The following is a 15701-nucleotide window of genomic DNA, read 5'->3' as shown; positions in this document are numbered from 1 at the left end:
GCAGACATGGACCCCGCCCCTTCGCGGCCGGAGTTGGAATGCGCAGGCGCACAGGTGGGCTGGAGAGGCGGGGCTCCGGCCTCGAAGGTTGCATGCGTGCTGGCTGAGTCCTGAGTGGCCGACGCGGAGTACAGGTACTGTGCGATCTAGGGGTACGACACCTTTGAGTTACCCCCTCGTTTGCAATGCATCCCCCTTCTTATACTGTCCTCCATCCCTTCCGTCGCCCATCCTCAGTACTCTCCTGTGAGCATCACCTTCCTTCTGTCGTCATCAGCCTTTTAAATTCGCCTGCGTTCCTCTTAAGCCCTCATTGCCTTTAGGTGTGCAATCGCCCCCTCTTTGAATCGTCATCGCCTCCAGCCTCTCCCCTCTTTCGCTGCCATTTCTGCTTCGTGAAACCCTCACTTCTAAATCTTTCTCTTCCCCCACCGTCCCTTCTCCTGTTCCCATCTCTCCCCCGATTTGTTTGTTTGAGACCAGGTCTCTCGCTCTGAAGTCCCTGCTAAGCCTCAAACTCCCGATCCTCCAGCCTCAGCCTCCAGGATGTTGAGGCTACAGGTGACCCTGAGCATCTCATCCCTGGCTATGTTCATTGCCCTCTTATGTCCTTCCTTTTTTCCCTGTCCCTCCCCGTCCTGCGACAGTCATGTCAGTGTTTCCTGCACCGTTTTCTCCGTCAGAAGATACCCAGACTTATAGTCATTTTCCTTCCTTCCGTGTGTCCATCATTTGTAATCCTTGTGTTGGGCTTCGCCTTCTCCCATCATAACTCCACTCTGGAGCCGTTACCTGAAGTGCACCTAGAATCTCAGCCCTTCCCTACACGTTGAACATCTAATTCAATCCCAACCCCAGATTCCTCGTGTGTAAATTGCACAGGAGGACATCCATGTCAGGGGAGGCGTGTGGCAATTCCGGACACATCTGTGTCCTGGTGTCATGCCTGGTTTGCTGCGACATTTAGACTATTATGGTAATTAGCCGTGCACATCCCCCTCCCCCATCCAATCTCCTCTACTCCCCTTGTCAGCTGACTGCCATTGCTCCCCACCCCCACCCCACTTGCGCTTGTCATTCCATTCCCGTGGTGTCATCCCCTCTTCCACAGCAGTCACTCCACCCCCACTATCTTCACGCTACCTTCAGAGTCTTCCTCCTACTCCCCCTCCTGGTCTCCATATTGGAGGGCACCCAGCGGCCCTCACCATCCTTCCTTCATTTCAGCGACAGCCCAGAGATAGCTCTGGGCCTGGAGAAGGGATGGGAAGGCACAGAGGGCTGTGGGACTCCAGAGAGATGCCTGTAGTGGCTTCCCTGGGAGATCAGGGAAGGCTTCCTGGAGGAGGTGGTATGTATGCTGAGCGGGATACCAAAGTGTGGAAGGGTTCAAAGGAAGCTGTGCTGCGCAGGAGAAGCCACAGTGATTTAGTGATGAATATGTGGTTTCAGTTCAAGGAACTGAAAGATACTCAATAAGGCTTGGGGTGTTAAAAAAAAAAAAAAAAGGTGAAAGAGGTTACTGAGGGAAGCCAATGAGGAGGAACTGGGATTTTTTTTTTTTCAGTTGGTCGTGGGGCTTGAACTCTGGGCCTGGGCGCTGTCCCTCAGCTCTTCAGCTCAAGGCGAGCGCTCTACCACTTGAGCCACAGAGCCACTTCCGGTTTTCCAGTGGTTCATTGGAGATAAGAGTCTCACGAGCCGGGCGCTGGTGGCTCACGCCTGTAATCCTAGCTACTCAGGAGGCTGAGATCTGAGGATCGCGGTTCAAAGCCAGCCCGGGCAGGAGAGACCATGAGACTCCTATCTCCAATAAACCACCAGAAAACCGGAAGTGGTGCTGTAGCTCAAGTGGTAGAGCGCTCGCCTTGAGCTGAAGAGCTGAGGGACAGCGCCCAGGCCTGGAGTTCAAGCCCCATGACCGACAAAAAAAAAAAAAAAGAGTCTCACGGACTTTCCTGCCAGGGTTGGCTTTGAACCTCGATCCTCAGATCTCAGCCTCCTGAGTAGCTAGGATGACAGGTGTGAGCCACTGACGCCCAGCTGAACTGGGATTTTTGTTCTAGGAAAACCGGGGAACTTTGAGCAGGGGAGGAACCAGTCAAATTTAGATGAAAGGGAGATCAGAAAGTTAAGTAAAAGCTGGGAATAGGGTGGACACCCAGGCTGAGACCTGCAGGCAGGTGTCTTTGAAATAGAGACCCAGAGGTGGAAGAGATGTAGGAAATAGAGCGACAATGGGGGTAAGGGGCGTGTGAGGGTCAGGGCCCATGGGACACCCTGGGATCATCAGGGCTGGACTTCAAAGGGAGGCAGAATGGAGACAGGAATGAAGAGGGAAGGTGGAACTGAAGCTGTCATGGCAAGTGAGGGTCCATGCAGCCTGTCCAAGTCAGTCCCTATCGGACATGGTTAGAAGTTTAGATGTTCTGCCTGGTGCTGGTGGCTCAAGCCTATAATCCTAACTACTCAGGAGGCTGAGATCTGAGGATCACAGTTCAAAGCTAGCCCAGGCCAAAAAGTCCCCATGAGACTCTTATGTCCAATAAACTACTCAAAGCCAGAAGTGGCACTGTGGCTCAAGTGGTAGAGTGCTAGGCTTGAGCACCAAGAGGCTCAAGGACAGCCTCAGGCCCTGTCTTCCAGCCCCAGATCCTGCAAAATGAAAAAGAAGAATTTAGGTGTTCTGTGGACAGTGGAAACCACAGAAGAGTTCTGAGCTCCTTAACCAGATGCAACCAGGAGCAACGCAGTAACAGACCAGACCATGCAACTGAGGTTTGGGGTACTAGGGGACCCGTGGTCTTCCACAGGCAACAAATCCCAAGGTTCCATTAACCAAGGTTTTTATTGGTCTTGTTCAAGGAAGTAAGGTACTAACTTGTGACAATATTTTGTATACAAGTGGTAAGTGACCTTATTCTGGGAAGGAGAGATAAACAGTCAATAGTCTACAATTTGCATAAACCTAAGTCTACCCTTAGGTTCCCACACAGTTTAAGGTAAAATCTGAGTTTCCCTTAAGCCAGGACTGATTGACCTTTCCAGGAAAATTCTCAGCATTACGAGAGTACATTGGGAGAAGGCATTCCAAACCCCAATCCTTTTGGGGTCTCACAGCTTGGATTTTTGGGCTTTCACAATATTCATTCTATGGCTTACCTGGCCAAGGTGTGCCCCAAATCCAAGAGGAAGCAGAGCAGGAAGATCAGCCTGAGTTAGTGGCACTGGAGTCACTCAAGTGGCTTGGGGTCACTAGACTGTTCCCAGCTGCTCTGACTATTTAAGTTATATTCTGTCCTGTGTCCCTTATGCTTGGATCTGGGACTGGAGTGAGGGAGCCATATTCCTTCTGCAGCTGTGGCCACCATCCTCTGAAGCTGGGATCTAGGGGAGGATGCACCCTACCTGGAGGGCCAAGCCTCATTATGGAAATCATATATAGAGAATTATATAGAAATCATGTGCATTTAGAGGTCCAGGAGTGCATGCCTATAATCCCAGCTGCTCTGGAGGCAGAGTCAGGAGACTTGCAGTCTGAGGGCATCCAGGCAAAAAGCACAAGACCCAGGGGACCAATAGGAAGATGATGAATATGATGGGTGAATTTGTTCAAAGTTCATTGTGTGAATGTGTGGAAATATCACAATGTACCCCCTTCATACTACAAATGTAGGCTACTTCAAAAATAAACTATTATATTATTTAAAAAGCACATACAAACAAGCATAAGACCCTATCTCAAAAATAAGAAAAAGAGCCAGGTGCAGGTGGCTCACGCCTATAATCCTAACTATACAGGGGGCTGAGATCTGAGGATCATAGTTCAAAGCCAACCCAGGCAGCAAAGTCTGTGAGACTCTTATCCCAGTAAACCACCAGAAACCAGAAGTGGTGCTGTGGCTCAAGTGGTAGAGCGCTAGCCTTGAGCTGAAGAGCTGAGCACAGTGACCAGGCCCAGAGTTCAAGCCCCCTGACCCACAAAAAAAGAAAAAGAGGGTGGGCACCAGTGACTAACGTTTGTAATCCTATTTACTCAGGAGGCTGAGATCTGAAGATTGCAGTTCAAAGCCAGCCTGGGCAGGAAAGTCTGTGAGACTCTCCAGTCAACCACCAGAAGACTGGAAATGGAGCTGTGGCTCAAAGTGGTAGAGTGCTAGCCTTGGGCAAAAGAACTCAGGGATAGCACCTGGGCCCTGGGTTCAAGTCCCAGGAACAACAACAAAAGATTTGAACCAATAGGGCTAGGACATAGCTCAAGCTTGAGTGGTAGAGGCCTTGAGTCCTAACCCCAATATCCCAACATACACAAAAACACACAAGAGGCTAGCCTGGGCTCTACAGTGAAACCCTCACACACATAGACAAATACCTAGGCTCTTGAGATGAGGTTAACCTAAATTTTATTAGGCCTCATACCCAAAGACATGTGTCCGTATAAGGAATAGATGCCACACAAAGGCTAAGACTGGAGTGATATGCCTACAAGCCAAGAACACCTGGAGACACCAAAAACTGTGTAATACACACACACATATGTAAATATATATCCATATACATATTGTGTGTATTTGTATATTCAAAGCCTGAATAGCAAGATGCTGGCTCAAAAAAGTGAAAGCAATAAAATGAGAGACTCTTCTGTACTTCTTAATTCCCTCTCTAGCTGTGGCTTTAAATCCTGCTTTGAGAAATGAGCCTCAAAAAATATTTTGTTTTGATCCTTATCAAAACAGCATCTGCCTTTAAAATACAAATCAAATGCTGTAATCCAGACAGCCAGACAGAAAACATGCCATCACTCCCCTTTTTATTTTTTATTTTGTTGGTCATGGGACCTGAACTCTGGGCTTGGATGCTGTCCCTCAGCTCTTCAGCTCAAGGCTAGCACTCTACCACTTGAGCCACAGTACCGCTTCTGACATTTTCTGTTTATGTGGTGCTGAGGAATCGAACCCAGGGCCTTATGAATGCAAGGCAAGCACTCTACCACTGAGCCACCTTCCCAGCCCAACTCCCCTGTTTTTTTTTTTTTGGCCAGTCCTGGGGCTTGACCTCAGGGCCTGGGCACTGGTCCCTGAACTGCTTTTGCTCAAGCTCTACCACTTGAATCACTGCACCACTTCCTGCTTTTTCTGTGTATGTGGTACAGAGGAATCGAACCCAGGGCTTCATGCATGCTAGGCAAGCACTCTACCATTCAGCCACCTTCCCAGCCCAACTTTTGTGTATTTTTTAACTAGGTGCTGTAAACCCATGGTAAAAAAATAATAAAATTTGTTGGGTTTTTTTTTTTTCTTTTAACCTGGAGTAACCTCCCTGTTCTTCCTCATGGTCCAGGAGATGGGTAAACCCCATCTCCCAGTTAACACAGAACTCCACCCCCGGCCAGGTAGGCGGGCCTTATCCGGAGGCCCCGCCCCTTTACCCCGCTGCAGCGGAGCCGGCTCGCATGTATTGCGCAGGCGCCCCGCTGCAGTGGGCGTGTTCCGCGAAGCCACGCCCCTCCTCCTGCCCAGCCTGTTGGGGCAGAAGCTGGGGCCCCGCGGACGCGGACATAGCAGCAAGCCGCCTGCTGAGTAAGACCCAGGTCTTTCACGGGGAGAGAGGGGAGGGGAAATCGGGAGAATGGGTGGAGGGGAGGGCCCCCGATGGGCCTGAGGCTGGGGTCCTGTGTTGTCAGGTCTGGTGGTTACCTGAAGATGAGGTCAGAAATGCCACCTGGAAAAAGCTTCCCAGGGCTGGATTGAAAAAAGAAAGAAAAGAAAAGACAGCCCAGGGCAGAGATCTGGGGTTCCATTGACTCCCTCCAGGGGAATCTTTGTGGGGGTGAGATCTCTATTGGAGCTCAGATGAGGCTGAAGGGCGGCAGCGTGGGCACGGGGGGGGGGGAGTGGGGGGGTGATACACAGTGGTGACAGGCAGAGGCGTGGAACCTTTGGAGGATTTCGAAATCCCTGCTGACCAGACACCATCTAGCTTCCCTCTTTTGGGGGGATGATTTGGCACAGTGCCAAGGGTCTCGTGATCCTGGGCAGTGATAACTGCCCAAGACTAAATCTGCTTTCTGTGTGATATCCCCTTGAAACCCTATTAACACCCCTCTATGGTGCTTGCTTCCCTCCCCCCACCCCAGCTTGGAGACCCTTTCCGTTTGTGCTCTGTGAACCCCTGCACCCCCAGCTGTCAGGGAACATGAAGCCTAAACTAATGTATCAGGAGGTAGGTGGATGGGAACTCTGTGGGGAGGGTCCAGGTGAAGTGGAGGGCAGGAGACCCACAGGCCTACCCTGTCCCCATCCTCCAGCTGAAGGTGCCTGCTGAAGAGTCAGCGATTGAGCTGCACCTGAATGAGATCGAGGCCTGGAAGGCAGCAGAGAAGGTAAACTTAGCCTTGTTAACCCTTGATGTGTCCCAGGATGATTGGGTTGCTGGACTTGGGCAGGTTGACTGCCTCCTCTTCCTCCCGCAGAAAGCCCGCTGGGTCCTGCTGGTCCTTATCTTGGCAGTGGTGGGCTTTGGTGCCCTGATGACTCAGCTGTTCCTTTGGGAATATGGAGACTTGCATCTCTTTGGGCCCAACCAGCGCCCAGCCCCATGCTATGACCCCTGCGAGTAAGTAGGAGGAGGGGAGGGGGAAGGGAGAGAGAGGGGATGAGAGGAAGGAGGGGGAAGGGGCCCTGACAAACCAGGTACACTTAAACCCACCCAGCCACACCCAGTATGGAGGGGAAGTTGGTAATGCAGATGTCCGAGCCCATATACGCCCACCCCCTTCTCCCCACGCACACCGTTTCCATGGCAGCCACAGCGTCATCTTCTATGCAGGTCTGGGAACAAATAGACACGCATACGCATGGCATTTTCTTTTCTCTTTCTTTTTTTCTTTTGGCACTGTCCCTGAGCTGTGTGTGTGTGTGTGCATGCGCACGCGTGTGCACGTGAATGCACGCACACAAAGGCACACTCGAGGATAGCACACTACCACATGAGCCACACCTCCACTTCTAGCTTTTTTTTTTTTTTTGTCAGTGGAGGGGCTTGAACTCAGGGCATGAGTGCTGTCCCTGAGGTCTTTTTGCTCAAGGCTAGAGCTCTGCCAGTTTGAACCACAGCACCACTTGCAGTTTTCCGGTGGTTCATTGGAGGTAAGAGTCTCATAGACAACCAGGTCCCAGTGGCTCAGGCCTATCATGGTAGCTACTCAGGAGGTTGAATAGGATTGAGGGTCCAAGACAGCCCAGGCAGAAATATCCCTGAGACTCTTATCTCTAAATAATCACAAAAGAAGCTACAAGTGGAGCTGTGGCTCAAGCGGTAGAGCACTAGCCTTGAGCAAAAGAAGCTCAGAAAGCTGGGCACCAGTGGCTCATACCTGACAGCCACTTAAGAGGCTGAGATCTGAGAATTGCAATTTTAAGCCAGCCTGGGCCAAAAAGTCCCATGAGGCTCTTATCTCTAATAAACTACTCAATAAAGCCAGAAGTGGTGCTGTGGCTCAAGTAATAGAGCATTAGCCTTGAGCACAAAGAGGCCCAGGAACAGTGCCCAGGCCCTGAGTTCAAGCCCCAGGACTGTCATGCACGTGCGCATACACACACACACCTCCCCCATCACCTCTAGACACATGGAGACCCACAAGAGTCCTGAGTAAATGTACAAAAACTTACAACCTCCTAGCCCTTTATTTCCTGTCCCCTGTGGCTGATGTTGTCCCTTTATCTCTCTCTCCCTCCTACCCCCCCTCCCAGAGCAGTGCTGGTAGAGAGCATTCCAGATGGCCTGGACTTCCCCAATACCACCACCAGTAACCCCTCCACTAGCCAGGCCTGGCTGGGTCTGCTCGCTGGGGCCCACAGCAGCCTGGACATCGCCTCCTTCTATTGGACCCTCACCAACAATGACACCCACACACAGGAGCCCTCTGCCCAGCAGGTACCCATCATCAGCCTGGACCCTAGGGAGCATCGAGGTGGGGGAGTGGCAGTGGGGAGAGGTGAAGTTTTACACACACACACACACACACCTGGAGACAGGCGGACCTGTCTCCCAGGTGTTTAGAAGCAGCTGTCTGGACTGGGGTGTTTTTCACTATTGTCTGGAGGCCTCTGAATGCCAGACGGTGGGTTTGGGTTTGCTTACAAGGGGAATTAGACTGGCAGATGTCATTTGCTACAAAGTGACCCTGACTCTATCCCACAAAGACATGGGAGAGAAGACAAGTGATCACTCACTCCCAGCTTTGAGCGAGGCTGCCAACCTTCCAGCCTTATACAGCACTGCAACTTCAGTGTCTTTGGACCAAAATGCATGGCTGCCCTGCAAGGCTCACGTTAGGATAGATGAGCCAAATCCATGCCCGACACAGAATCAGCCCTTTGTAAGGTTTTGCTGTTAAGATATTGCTATTCAGCTGGGTGTGATGGTGCTGCCTGTAATCCCAGCATGTGGGAGACTGGGATAAGAGGATGGAGTTTGGACTATACAGTGACACTTCACCTCAACAACAAAAGCCAGGCGCCGGTGGCTCATGCCTGTAATCCCAGCTACTCAAGAAGCTAAGATCTGAGGATTGAGGTTCAAAGCCAGCCTGGGGGCTGGGAAGGTAGCTTGGTGGTAGAGTGCTTGCCTTGCATGCATGAGGCCCTGGGTTCGATTCCTGAGCACCACATAAGCAGAAAAGGCTGGTAGTGGTGCTGTGGCTCAAGTGGTAGAGCGCTCACCTTGAGCTGAAGAGCTGAGGGACAGAGCCCAGGCCCAGAGTTCAGGTCCCACTACCAGCAAAAAACAAAAACAAAAAATCACAAAGCCAGCCCAGGCAGGAAAGTCCATGAGACTCTTATCTCCAGCAAAACACTCAAAACTGGAAGTGGTATTGTGGCTCAAGTGGTAGAGTGCTAGCTTTGAGCTGAAGGGCTGAGGGACAGCGCCCAGGCCCAGAGTTCAAGGCCCACGACTGACCACAAGAAAAAAGTCTAACAAGGACTTTTCTGCCCAGGCTGGCTTCAAATTGTGATCCTCAGATCTCAGCCTCTTGAGTAGCTAGGATTACAGTCTCCTGGACTAGTTTATTATTTTTTTAAAATGACATCTCAAAGTCAAATCCAACCCTACTGGGGTAACTCAAGACTGGGAGTAGGTTAGCATACTGGCTGGCCCAGCCCCAGAGAATCTGCTTCTTTCCTGCAGGGTGAGGAGGTCTTCCGGCAGCTCCAGGCCTTGGCACCTCGGGGTGTTAAGGTCCGTGTCGCGGTGAGCAGGCCCAATGGGCCTCAGCTACCGGCGGACCTTCAAGCCCTGCTGCAGAGTGGTAAGCTGGGAATGGTTTGGGTGGCAGGCCTGGGTCCCCCTTCACAAGCCAGCCCCCTGATTGTGGTCACTGTTGGCTTCAGGTGCCCAGGTCCGCATGGTGGACATGCAGAAGCTGACCCATGGCGTCCTGCACACCAAGTTCTGGGTGGTGGACCAGACCCATTTCTACCTGGGCAGTGCCAACATGGACTGGCGGTCCCTGACCCAGGTCAGCCCTCACCCCACCCAGCTTTCCTCCCAGGCCTGAACACCCTCAGTGCATCACTCTCTGGTCCCTACTCCCCACCTTCAGCTCCAGCCCCGGGCTTCCTCTAATTCCTCATGAAAGCCACCTTTGAGATACAAGGTATTGAAAACCCTGCCCATCCAGGTGGCCTTCGTTATACATTTCCTGTGCATCTGTTTCTAAACCCTGCTCTACCCTGGGGGATGCTGGGCACATTGCAAATATCTTGAACTTGCAGTTCAGTTTGGAAGCTGGGACCAGCACCAGGCAGTGGCATTCAGGGGCCTCAGGATTTGGGGTAGATGGAGAGGGGCAGGTGGAGGGGCAAGGATGTGATGAGAAGACACAGGCAGAGAGCATCTGGGATAGGATAGATGGATAGAATGGTGGTGGAGGCTGAAGGGTCAGAGCCTTGGAGTGATGCATAATCTGAGCAGTCCAGGGAGGCTTCCTGGAGGAGGAAACACATTGGCCTATGCCAAAGATGGAACAGGAGTTGGGGTAGAAGCAAGAGTTTATGTGAACCTTCAGGAAAGCTGGAATGTGAGTCAAGTTCAGGCCTGTGAACTTGAGAAGAAGATCTAGAATATTATCCATGCAAGGTAATGTGGAAGAGACCAAGGGACAGAGAGGAGGAGGAGCAGGCAGAGGGGATCTTCCTTGTTCTCTTGTCTTCCTGCCCCTGGCTGTCCCCAGGCTCAGTACCGCCCCTGTCCCACAGGTCAAGGAATTGGGTGTGGTCATGTACAACTGCAGCTGTCTGGCTCAAGACTTGACCAAAATCTTTGAGGCCTACTGGTTCCTGGGCCAGGCAGGCAGCTCCATTCCATCCACCTGGCCCCAGTCCTATGACACACACTACAATCAAGAGACACCAATGGAGATCTGCCTCAACGGCACCCCAGCTCTGGCCTATCTGGCGGTAAGTCTGGGAGAAGCAGGCCACGGTCATGACCTCCCTCATGGCCCTGCCTAGTGATGGCATTCTGCTTGGTCAGGGGCCTGGGCTGGGGTTCAGTCTCCATTGGCCTCTGTTTTGTTGTTGTTGTTTTTGCCCAGGCGCTGTCCCTGAGCTTTTTCACTCAAGGTTAACGTTCCACCACTTTGAGCCACAGCTCCAGTGGCTCATGGGAGATAAGGGTCTCATGGACTTTCCTGGCCAGCCAGCTTTGAACCACAATCCTCAGGTCACAGCCTCCTGAGTAGCTAGGATTAGAGGCCTGAGCCACTATTGGCTGGCCTACCTCTGTTTTATCTGGCAAATGGGTACCACGTTTTTCCAACCTCTGGGTATAGTACACACCAAACCTTTGCTATTGTCTGGTGCAGTCACCAAGAGGTGGCTCTTTCCATTTAAATTAATGAAAATTAGGACTAGGAAGCATGGCTCAACAAGTAGAACAACTTGGGGCTGGGAAGGTGGCTCAGTGGTAAAGCGCTTGCCTTGTATGCTTGAGGCCCTGGGTTCGATTCCTCAGCATCCATAAGCAAAAAAAAAAAAAAAGCCGGAAGTGGCGCTGTGGCTCAAGTGATAGAGTGCTAGCCTTGAGCTGAAGAGCTGAGGGACAGTGCCCAGGCCCAGAGTTCAGGCCCCACGACCAGACCCTAAACAAAACAAAACAAGTAGAACAACTTGCTCAGAGCGTGCAAGGCTGAGTTCAATCCCCAGTACAACTGAAAGAAAAAAAATCTATTAATTAAAATTAAATATGGTGACAATCTACATGCGACAAGTGGCTGCTATATTGGGGAGTGCAGAGAAAACCTTTTTATCATTCCAGAAAGTTCTTTTTTTTTTTTTTTTTTTTTTTTGGCTCTACCACTTGAGCCACAGCACCACCTCCGGCTTTTTTCTTTTTTGCTTATGTGGTGCTGAGGAATCAAACCCAGGGCCTCAGGCATGCAAGGCAAGCATTCTACCACTGAGCCATCTTCCCAGCCCCATTCCAGAAAGTTCTATCAGGCAGTACTGACTACTTTTGGGGGGCCTGGGGGTGGGGAGGGGGGTTGGTAGTGGGGCTTGAACTCTAGGCCTGAACGCTGTCCCTCAGCTCTTCACTTTAAGGCTAGCACTCTACCACTTGAGCTACAGCACCACTTCCAGTTTTCTGGTGGTTAATTGGAGATAAGAATCTCATGGACTTTCCTGCCCCGGGCTGGCTTCGAACTTCGATCCTTAGGTCTAAGCCTCCTGAGTAGCTAGGATTATAGGCATGAGCCACTGGTGCCCAGCTACTTCTTTTTGTTCTTTTTTTTTGAGGCTACCATGCCTGCTTCCTTAGCTTATTTGCTCCAGGTTGACATTCTACCACTTGAGCCACAGCTCTACTTCCAGCTTTTTGCTGGTTATTGGAGTTAAGAGTCTCACATATTTTCCTGCCCAGGCTGGAATAGAACTATGACCCTCAGATCTCAGCCTCCTGAGTAGCTAGGATTACAGGCATGAGCCACCTGTACCCAGCACAGTTTGCATTTTTAACTAGTTTCCAAGTAATATTGATGCTGAATGAGGAACCACTCAAAGCATAAATTCTGGAACCAGGCAGTCTGGGTACAAATCTTGGCTTCATCAATCAGCTGTGACCGTCGGCAAGTCTCGTACCCACTCTGAGCCTATTTTTGACATAGTGATTGTCCCCTCACCTTCAGAGGTGAGGAACTCAATGAGACCCAGCAGGCCTGGTTCATGGGGAGCTGGCCATACACAGGGGTCACTATGATCATGCCTCTGTTTTGTTTTGTTTTTGATCTGAGATCAGGACTCGGAACTTGGTACCTGATGTTGTCGCTCATTGGCTAGCAGTCTACCAACTGAGCCACGCCTCCAACCCCCAACCCTGCCTCTGCGGGACATTTTCTGTGATTCTCTTCTCACCCCCAGAGTGCACCCCCACCCCTGTGTCCAAGTAGCCGCACCCCAGACCTGAAGGCCCTCCTCAATGTGGTGGACAGTGCACGGAGCTTCATCTACATCGCAGTCATGAACTACCTGCCCACCATGGAATTCTCCCACCCTCGCAGGTACAGCTGGGCGTGGACAGGGCTGGGATGGGGAGCCCCTGTGTGGGGAGAGGGAGTGACGGAGCTCAGAGAGCAGAGGAGGTACTGAGACGAGAGCATAGATGCAGACAGGGAGACGGAAGTGACAAACACACCACCGGATGTCCGAGGCAGGGACTGGATGGGGTGAGGGAAACAAAACGAACAGGGCAGCTAGAAGCCTGAACCAGGGGTGTGAAATGTGGGGTTTGGGGCAGCAGAAATCATGATCTCGAAGGGGTATGGTGATACATTCCTGTAATCCCAGCACTCAAGAGGCTGAGATAGGGGGCTCTGGGCAGTTTGAGCTACATAGCAAGATTCTATCTCAAGAACAAAACGAAAGAGTCGAGGACGTACAGCTCAGGGGAAGGGTGCTTACCTAGCATTTGCAAGGCCCTCGGTTCCAAGAGAGGGAGAGAGAAAGAGGGGGAGAGGGAACAGGGAAAGAGGGAGCAAGGGAGACGAAGAGGGAGAATATGCAAGTCTCTTAAGAACAAGCCAAGATTGGAAATGGATGTAGGAAGTAGCTAGGGTTGGCCAGATGCTGATAGATCATGCCTGTAATCCTAGCTACTCAGGAGGCTGAGATCTGAGGATCAAGGTTCAAAGGCCAGGAATGAAGAAAGGACATCCATGAGATTGATCTCCAGTTAACCACCAAAAAGCCAGAAGTAGAGCTGTGGCTCAAGTACTAGCCTTGAGCAAAAAAAATTCAGGGACAGCACCCAGTGCCTAAGTTCAAGTTCTAGGACTGGTGTGTGTGTGTACGCACGTGCGCGCACGCGCGCACACACACACACACACACACACACACACACACACAGAGGAGAGATACATATAATCTCAAAACTCAGGAGACCAAGGCAGGAGCAGGAGCATTTTGAGTTTAAGGACAGCCAGCTAGAGAGAGAGAGACCCTATCTCACACAAAACAAAGGGATGATTGGGCTGGGGAGGGGGTATTGGAGGAGGCTGTGTGGGGATGAGTAGACAAGATGATGGGGGACAAGGCTTTGGGGATCTGGAATAGGGGATGAGGGCTCAAAGGAGACAGGAACGGGCTGGGAGCCAGCCGTGAGTACAGTAGATATTTAGGGGTGCTCTTAGAAGCCAACACAAGGGCCAGGCTTGGATCCCCAGAGCTGAGGGTGCAGGCTGTAGGTAAGGCTGCCCTCCTTACCTTTATCCCCAGGTTCTGGCCTACCATCGACGATGGGCTGCGCCGGGCAGCCTACGAGCGGGGAGTCAAGATTCGCTTGCTCATCAGCTGCTGGGGACACTCAGAGCCGTCCATGCGGTCCTTCCTGCTCTCCCTGGCTGCCCTGAGGGACAACCACACCCACTCTGACATCCAGGTGGTAAGTTCTACCAGACTAGCTTTGGCATTGGGAGGCACTAAGTAGTGACACCAGCAGAGAGTCGGGGATTGATGAGAGACAGGGGCAGAGGGTTGGGACAAGATGGTGACCCAGGCCAGGTGCTGGTGGCTCACGCCTGTCATCCTAGCTACTCAGGAGGCTGAGATCTGAGTACTGCAGCTCTAAGACAGCTGGGACAAGAAAGTCCGTGAGGCTCTTACCTCCAGTGAACCACTATAAAACCAGAAGTGGTACTGTGGCTCAAAGTGGTAGAGTGAGCAAAATAGCTCAGAGACAGTGCCCAGGTCTTGAGTTCAAGCCCAACAATTGACAACATTTTTAATAAATGTTAATAAATAAATGTTTATTAAATAATAATGTAATAAATAAATGTTTAATAAATAAATGTAATAAATAAATGTTTAATAAATAATCCTGAGGCTTTGAGTGGTTCATTGGAGATAAGAGTCTCACGGGGACTTTTCTACCTGGGCTGACTTTGAACCACGATCCTCAGATCTCAGCCTCCTGAGTAGCTAGGAGTACAGGTGTGAGCCACCAGCACCCAGCTTTCTTGGGGCTTTTCTGACCCCCTGCACCCACACCTGCACCTCATTTTCCTTGCTTTCCTCTTCCCTTCCCTCCCCTCTCTTTTCTCCCTGGCAGAAACTCTTCGTGGTCCCTGCAGATGAGGCCCAGGCCCGCATCCCTTATGCCCGTGTGAATCACAACAAATACATGGTGACTGAACGTGCGGCCTACATCGGTGAGTGTTGGAGCATCATGGCTAGGTGTGGGGGAGTGGTTTGGAAGGAAGGAGTGTGCAGGTGCCAGGGCCTGGACACCCCACGGAACCGTTAACTCTTTACCCCACATCCAAAGGAACCTCCAACTGGTCAGGCAGCTACTTCACAGACACGGCAGGAACCTCCCTGCTTGTGACCCAGAATGGGCATGGCGGCCTGCGAAGCCAGCTGGAGGCCATCTTCCTGAGGGACTGGGACTCCCCCTACAGCCACGACCTGGACACCTCAGCCGACAGCGTGGGCAATGCCTGCCGCCTGCTCTGAGACCTGGTCCAATGGACAGGCCAAGACCTTCAAGCTCCCCCCACCCCTGCCTCCCCACTCCACAGTCCCAGAGACCCAGACTCTGGGTTCCGGTCCCCCTGTCCATATCCCTGCTTTCTGTCTACCCCTCATTGTGGCTCCACAGGCTCTCCCCTGCGTTTCCCCCTCTACCTCTACCCTCCACCAGCCTGATGCAGTGGCCCCTGGGGCCTAGCAGGGCTGAGGGAGGGAACCCCCAAAGAAGTGGGGGTGCATGCTGGGCCCAGACCCCTAGGCTATCCCTCCTTTCTAGGGCAAAGAGGGCCCAAGATTATAATAAGTAAATAATTGTCTGTACCGACTGTGTCTGACTGACTACTGTCAGATGAGGGTGTCAGGGCTAAGGGACAGCCCATGTGGGTCTCTGGGGGTGTGTGTGACAATATGCTAAGCCCTTGACAGGGCACACCTGTATGTTTTGGTGTGTCCTAAGCCCCCAGTAGACAATGCACATGAGCTGGCACAGGCTGAGCATGCATGGAGCCAGCACGGGCTGGCACGTGCTACACACAGGGAGCAGGCGCCTAGATCCAGCATGACCTGAACCATCATCACCCTTGTCCCCAGGGGGAACCAGTGCGCCTAAACACCACAGCGTGCACCAAAGGCAAGATCTAAGCCTGAGAGCTTTCTGCGCCGAAACCCAGAGAATGT

At 51.8% G+C, this 15701-nt stretch overlaps 1 protein-coding gene across 3 annotated transcripts; it reads left to right on the top strand.

Moving 5' to 3' along the window:
- The first annotated feature begins 37 nt into the window (after window positions 1-37).
- LOC138811219 (5'-3' exonuclease PLD3-like) lies at window positions 38-15344 on the top strand. 3 transcript variants are annotated; one of them, XM_069998900.1, is made up of 12 exons: window positions 38-134; window positions 6137-6222; window positions 6308-6382; window positions 6473-6615; window positions 7752-7935; window positions 9190-9310; window positions 9393-9520; window positions 10260-10460; window positions 12420-12559; window positions 13773-13938; window positions 14605-14704; window positions 14821-15344. In XM_069998900.1, exons 2-12 carry the CDS (start codon window positions 6196-6198, stop codon window positions 15006-15008), a joined length of 1473 nt encoding a protein of 490 aa, XP_069855001.1. In that variant the 5' UTR covers window positions 38-134; window positions 6137-6195; the 3' UTR covers window positions 15009-15344. The 3 variants fall into 3 exon arrangements, with proteins under 3 accessions (XP_069855001.1, XP_069855002.1, XP_069855003.1); XM_069998901.1 differs by lacking the exon at window positions 38-134 and adding an exon at window positions 5494-5590; XM_069998902.1 differs by lacking the exon at window positions 38-134 and adding an exon at window positions 5497-5579.
- The last annotated feature ends 357 nt before the right edge of the window (window positions 15345-15701 follow it).

This window comes from Dipodomys merriami, unplaced genomic scaffold (assembly GCF_024711535.1).
Source record: "Dipodomys merriami isolate MVZ:Mamm:240054 unplaced genomic scaffold, mDipMer1.0.p SCAF_52, whole genome shotgun sequence".
NCBI classification, from domain to species: Eukaryota; Metazoa; Chordata; class Mammalia; order Rodentia; family Heteromyidae; genus Dipodomys; species Dipodomys merriami.
This window is presented reverse-complemented; position numbering and strand designations above follow the sequence as displayed.

Excerpts from the sequence above, each read along its gene's own strand:
- LOC138811219 (XM_069998900.1), top strand. The coding sequence starts at position 6,196 with ATGAAGCCTAAACTAATGTATCAGGAG. Across the intron at positions 6,223-6,307 it reads CTAAACTAATGTATCAGGAG|CTGAAGGTGCCTGCTGAAGA; the intron begins GTAGGTGGATGG and ends CCCATCCTCCAG. Across the intron at positions 13,939-14,604 it reads CCCACTCTGACATCCAGGTG|AAACTCTTCGTGGTCCCTGC; the intron begins GTAAGTTCTACC and ends TCTCCCTGGCAG.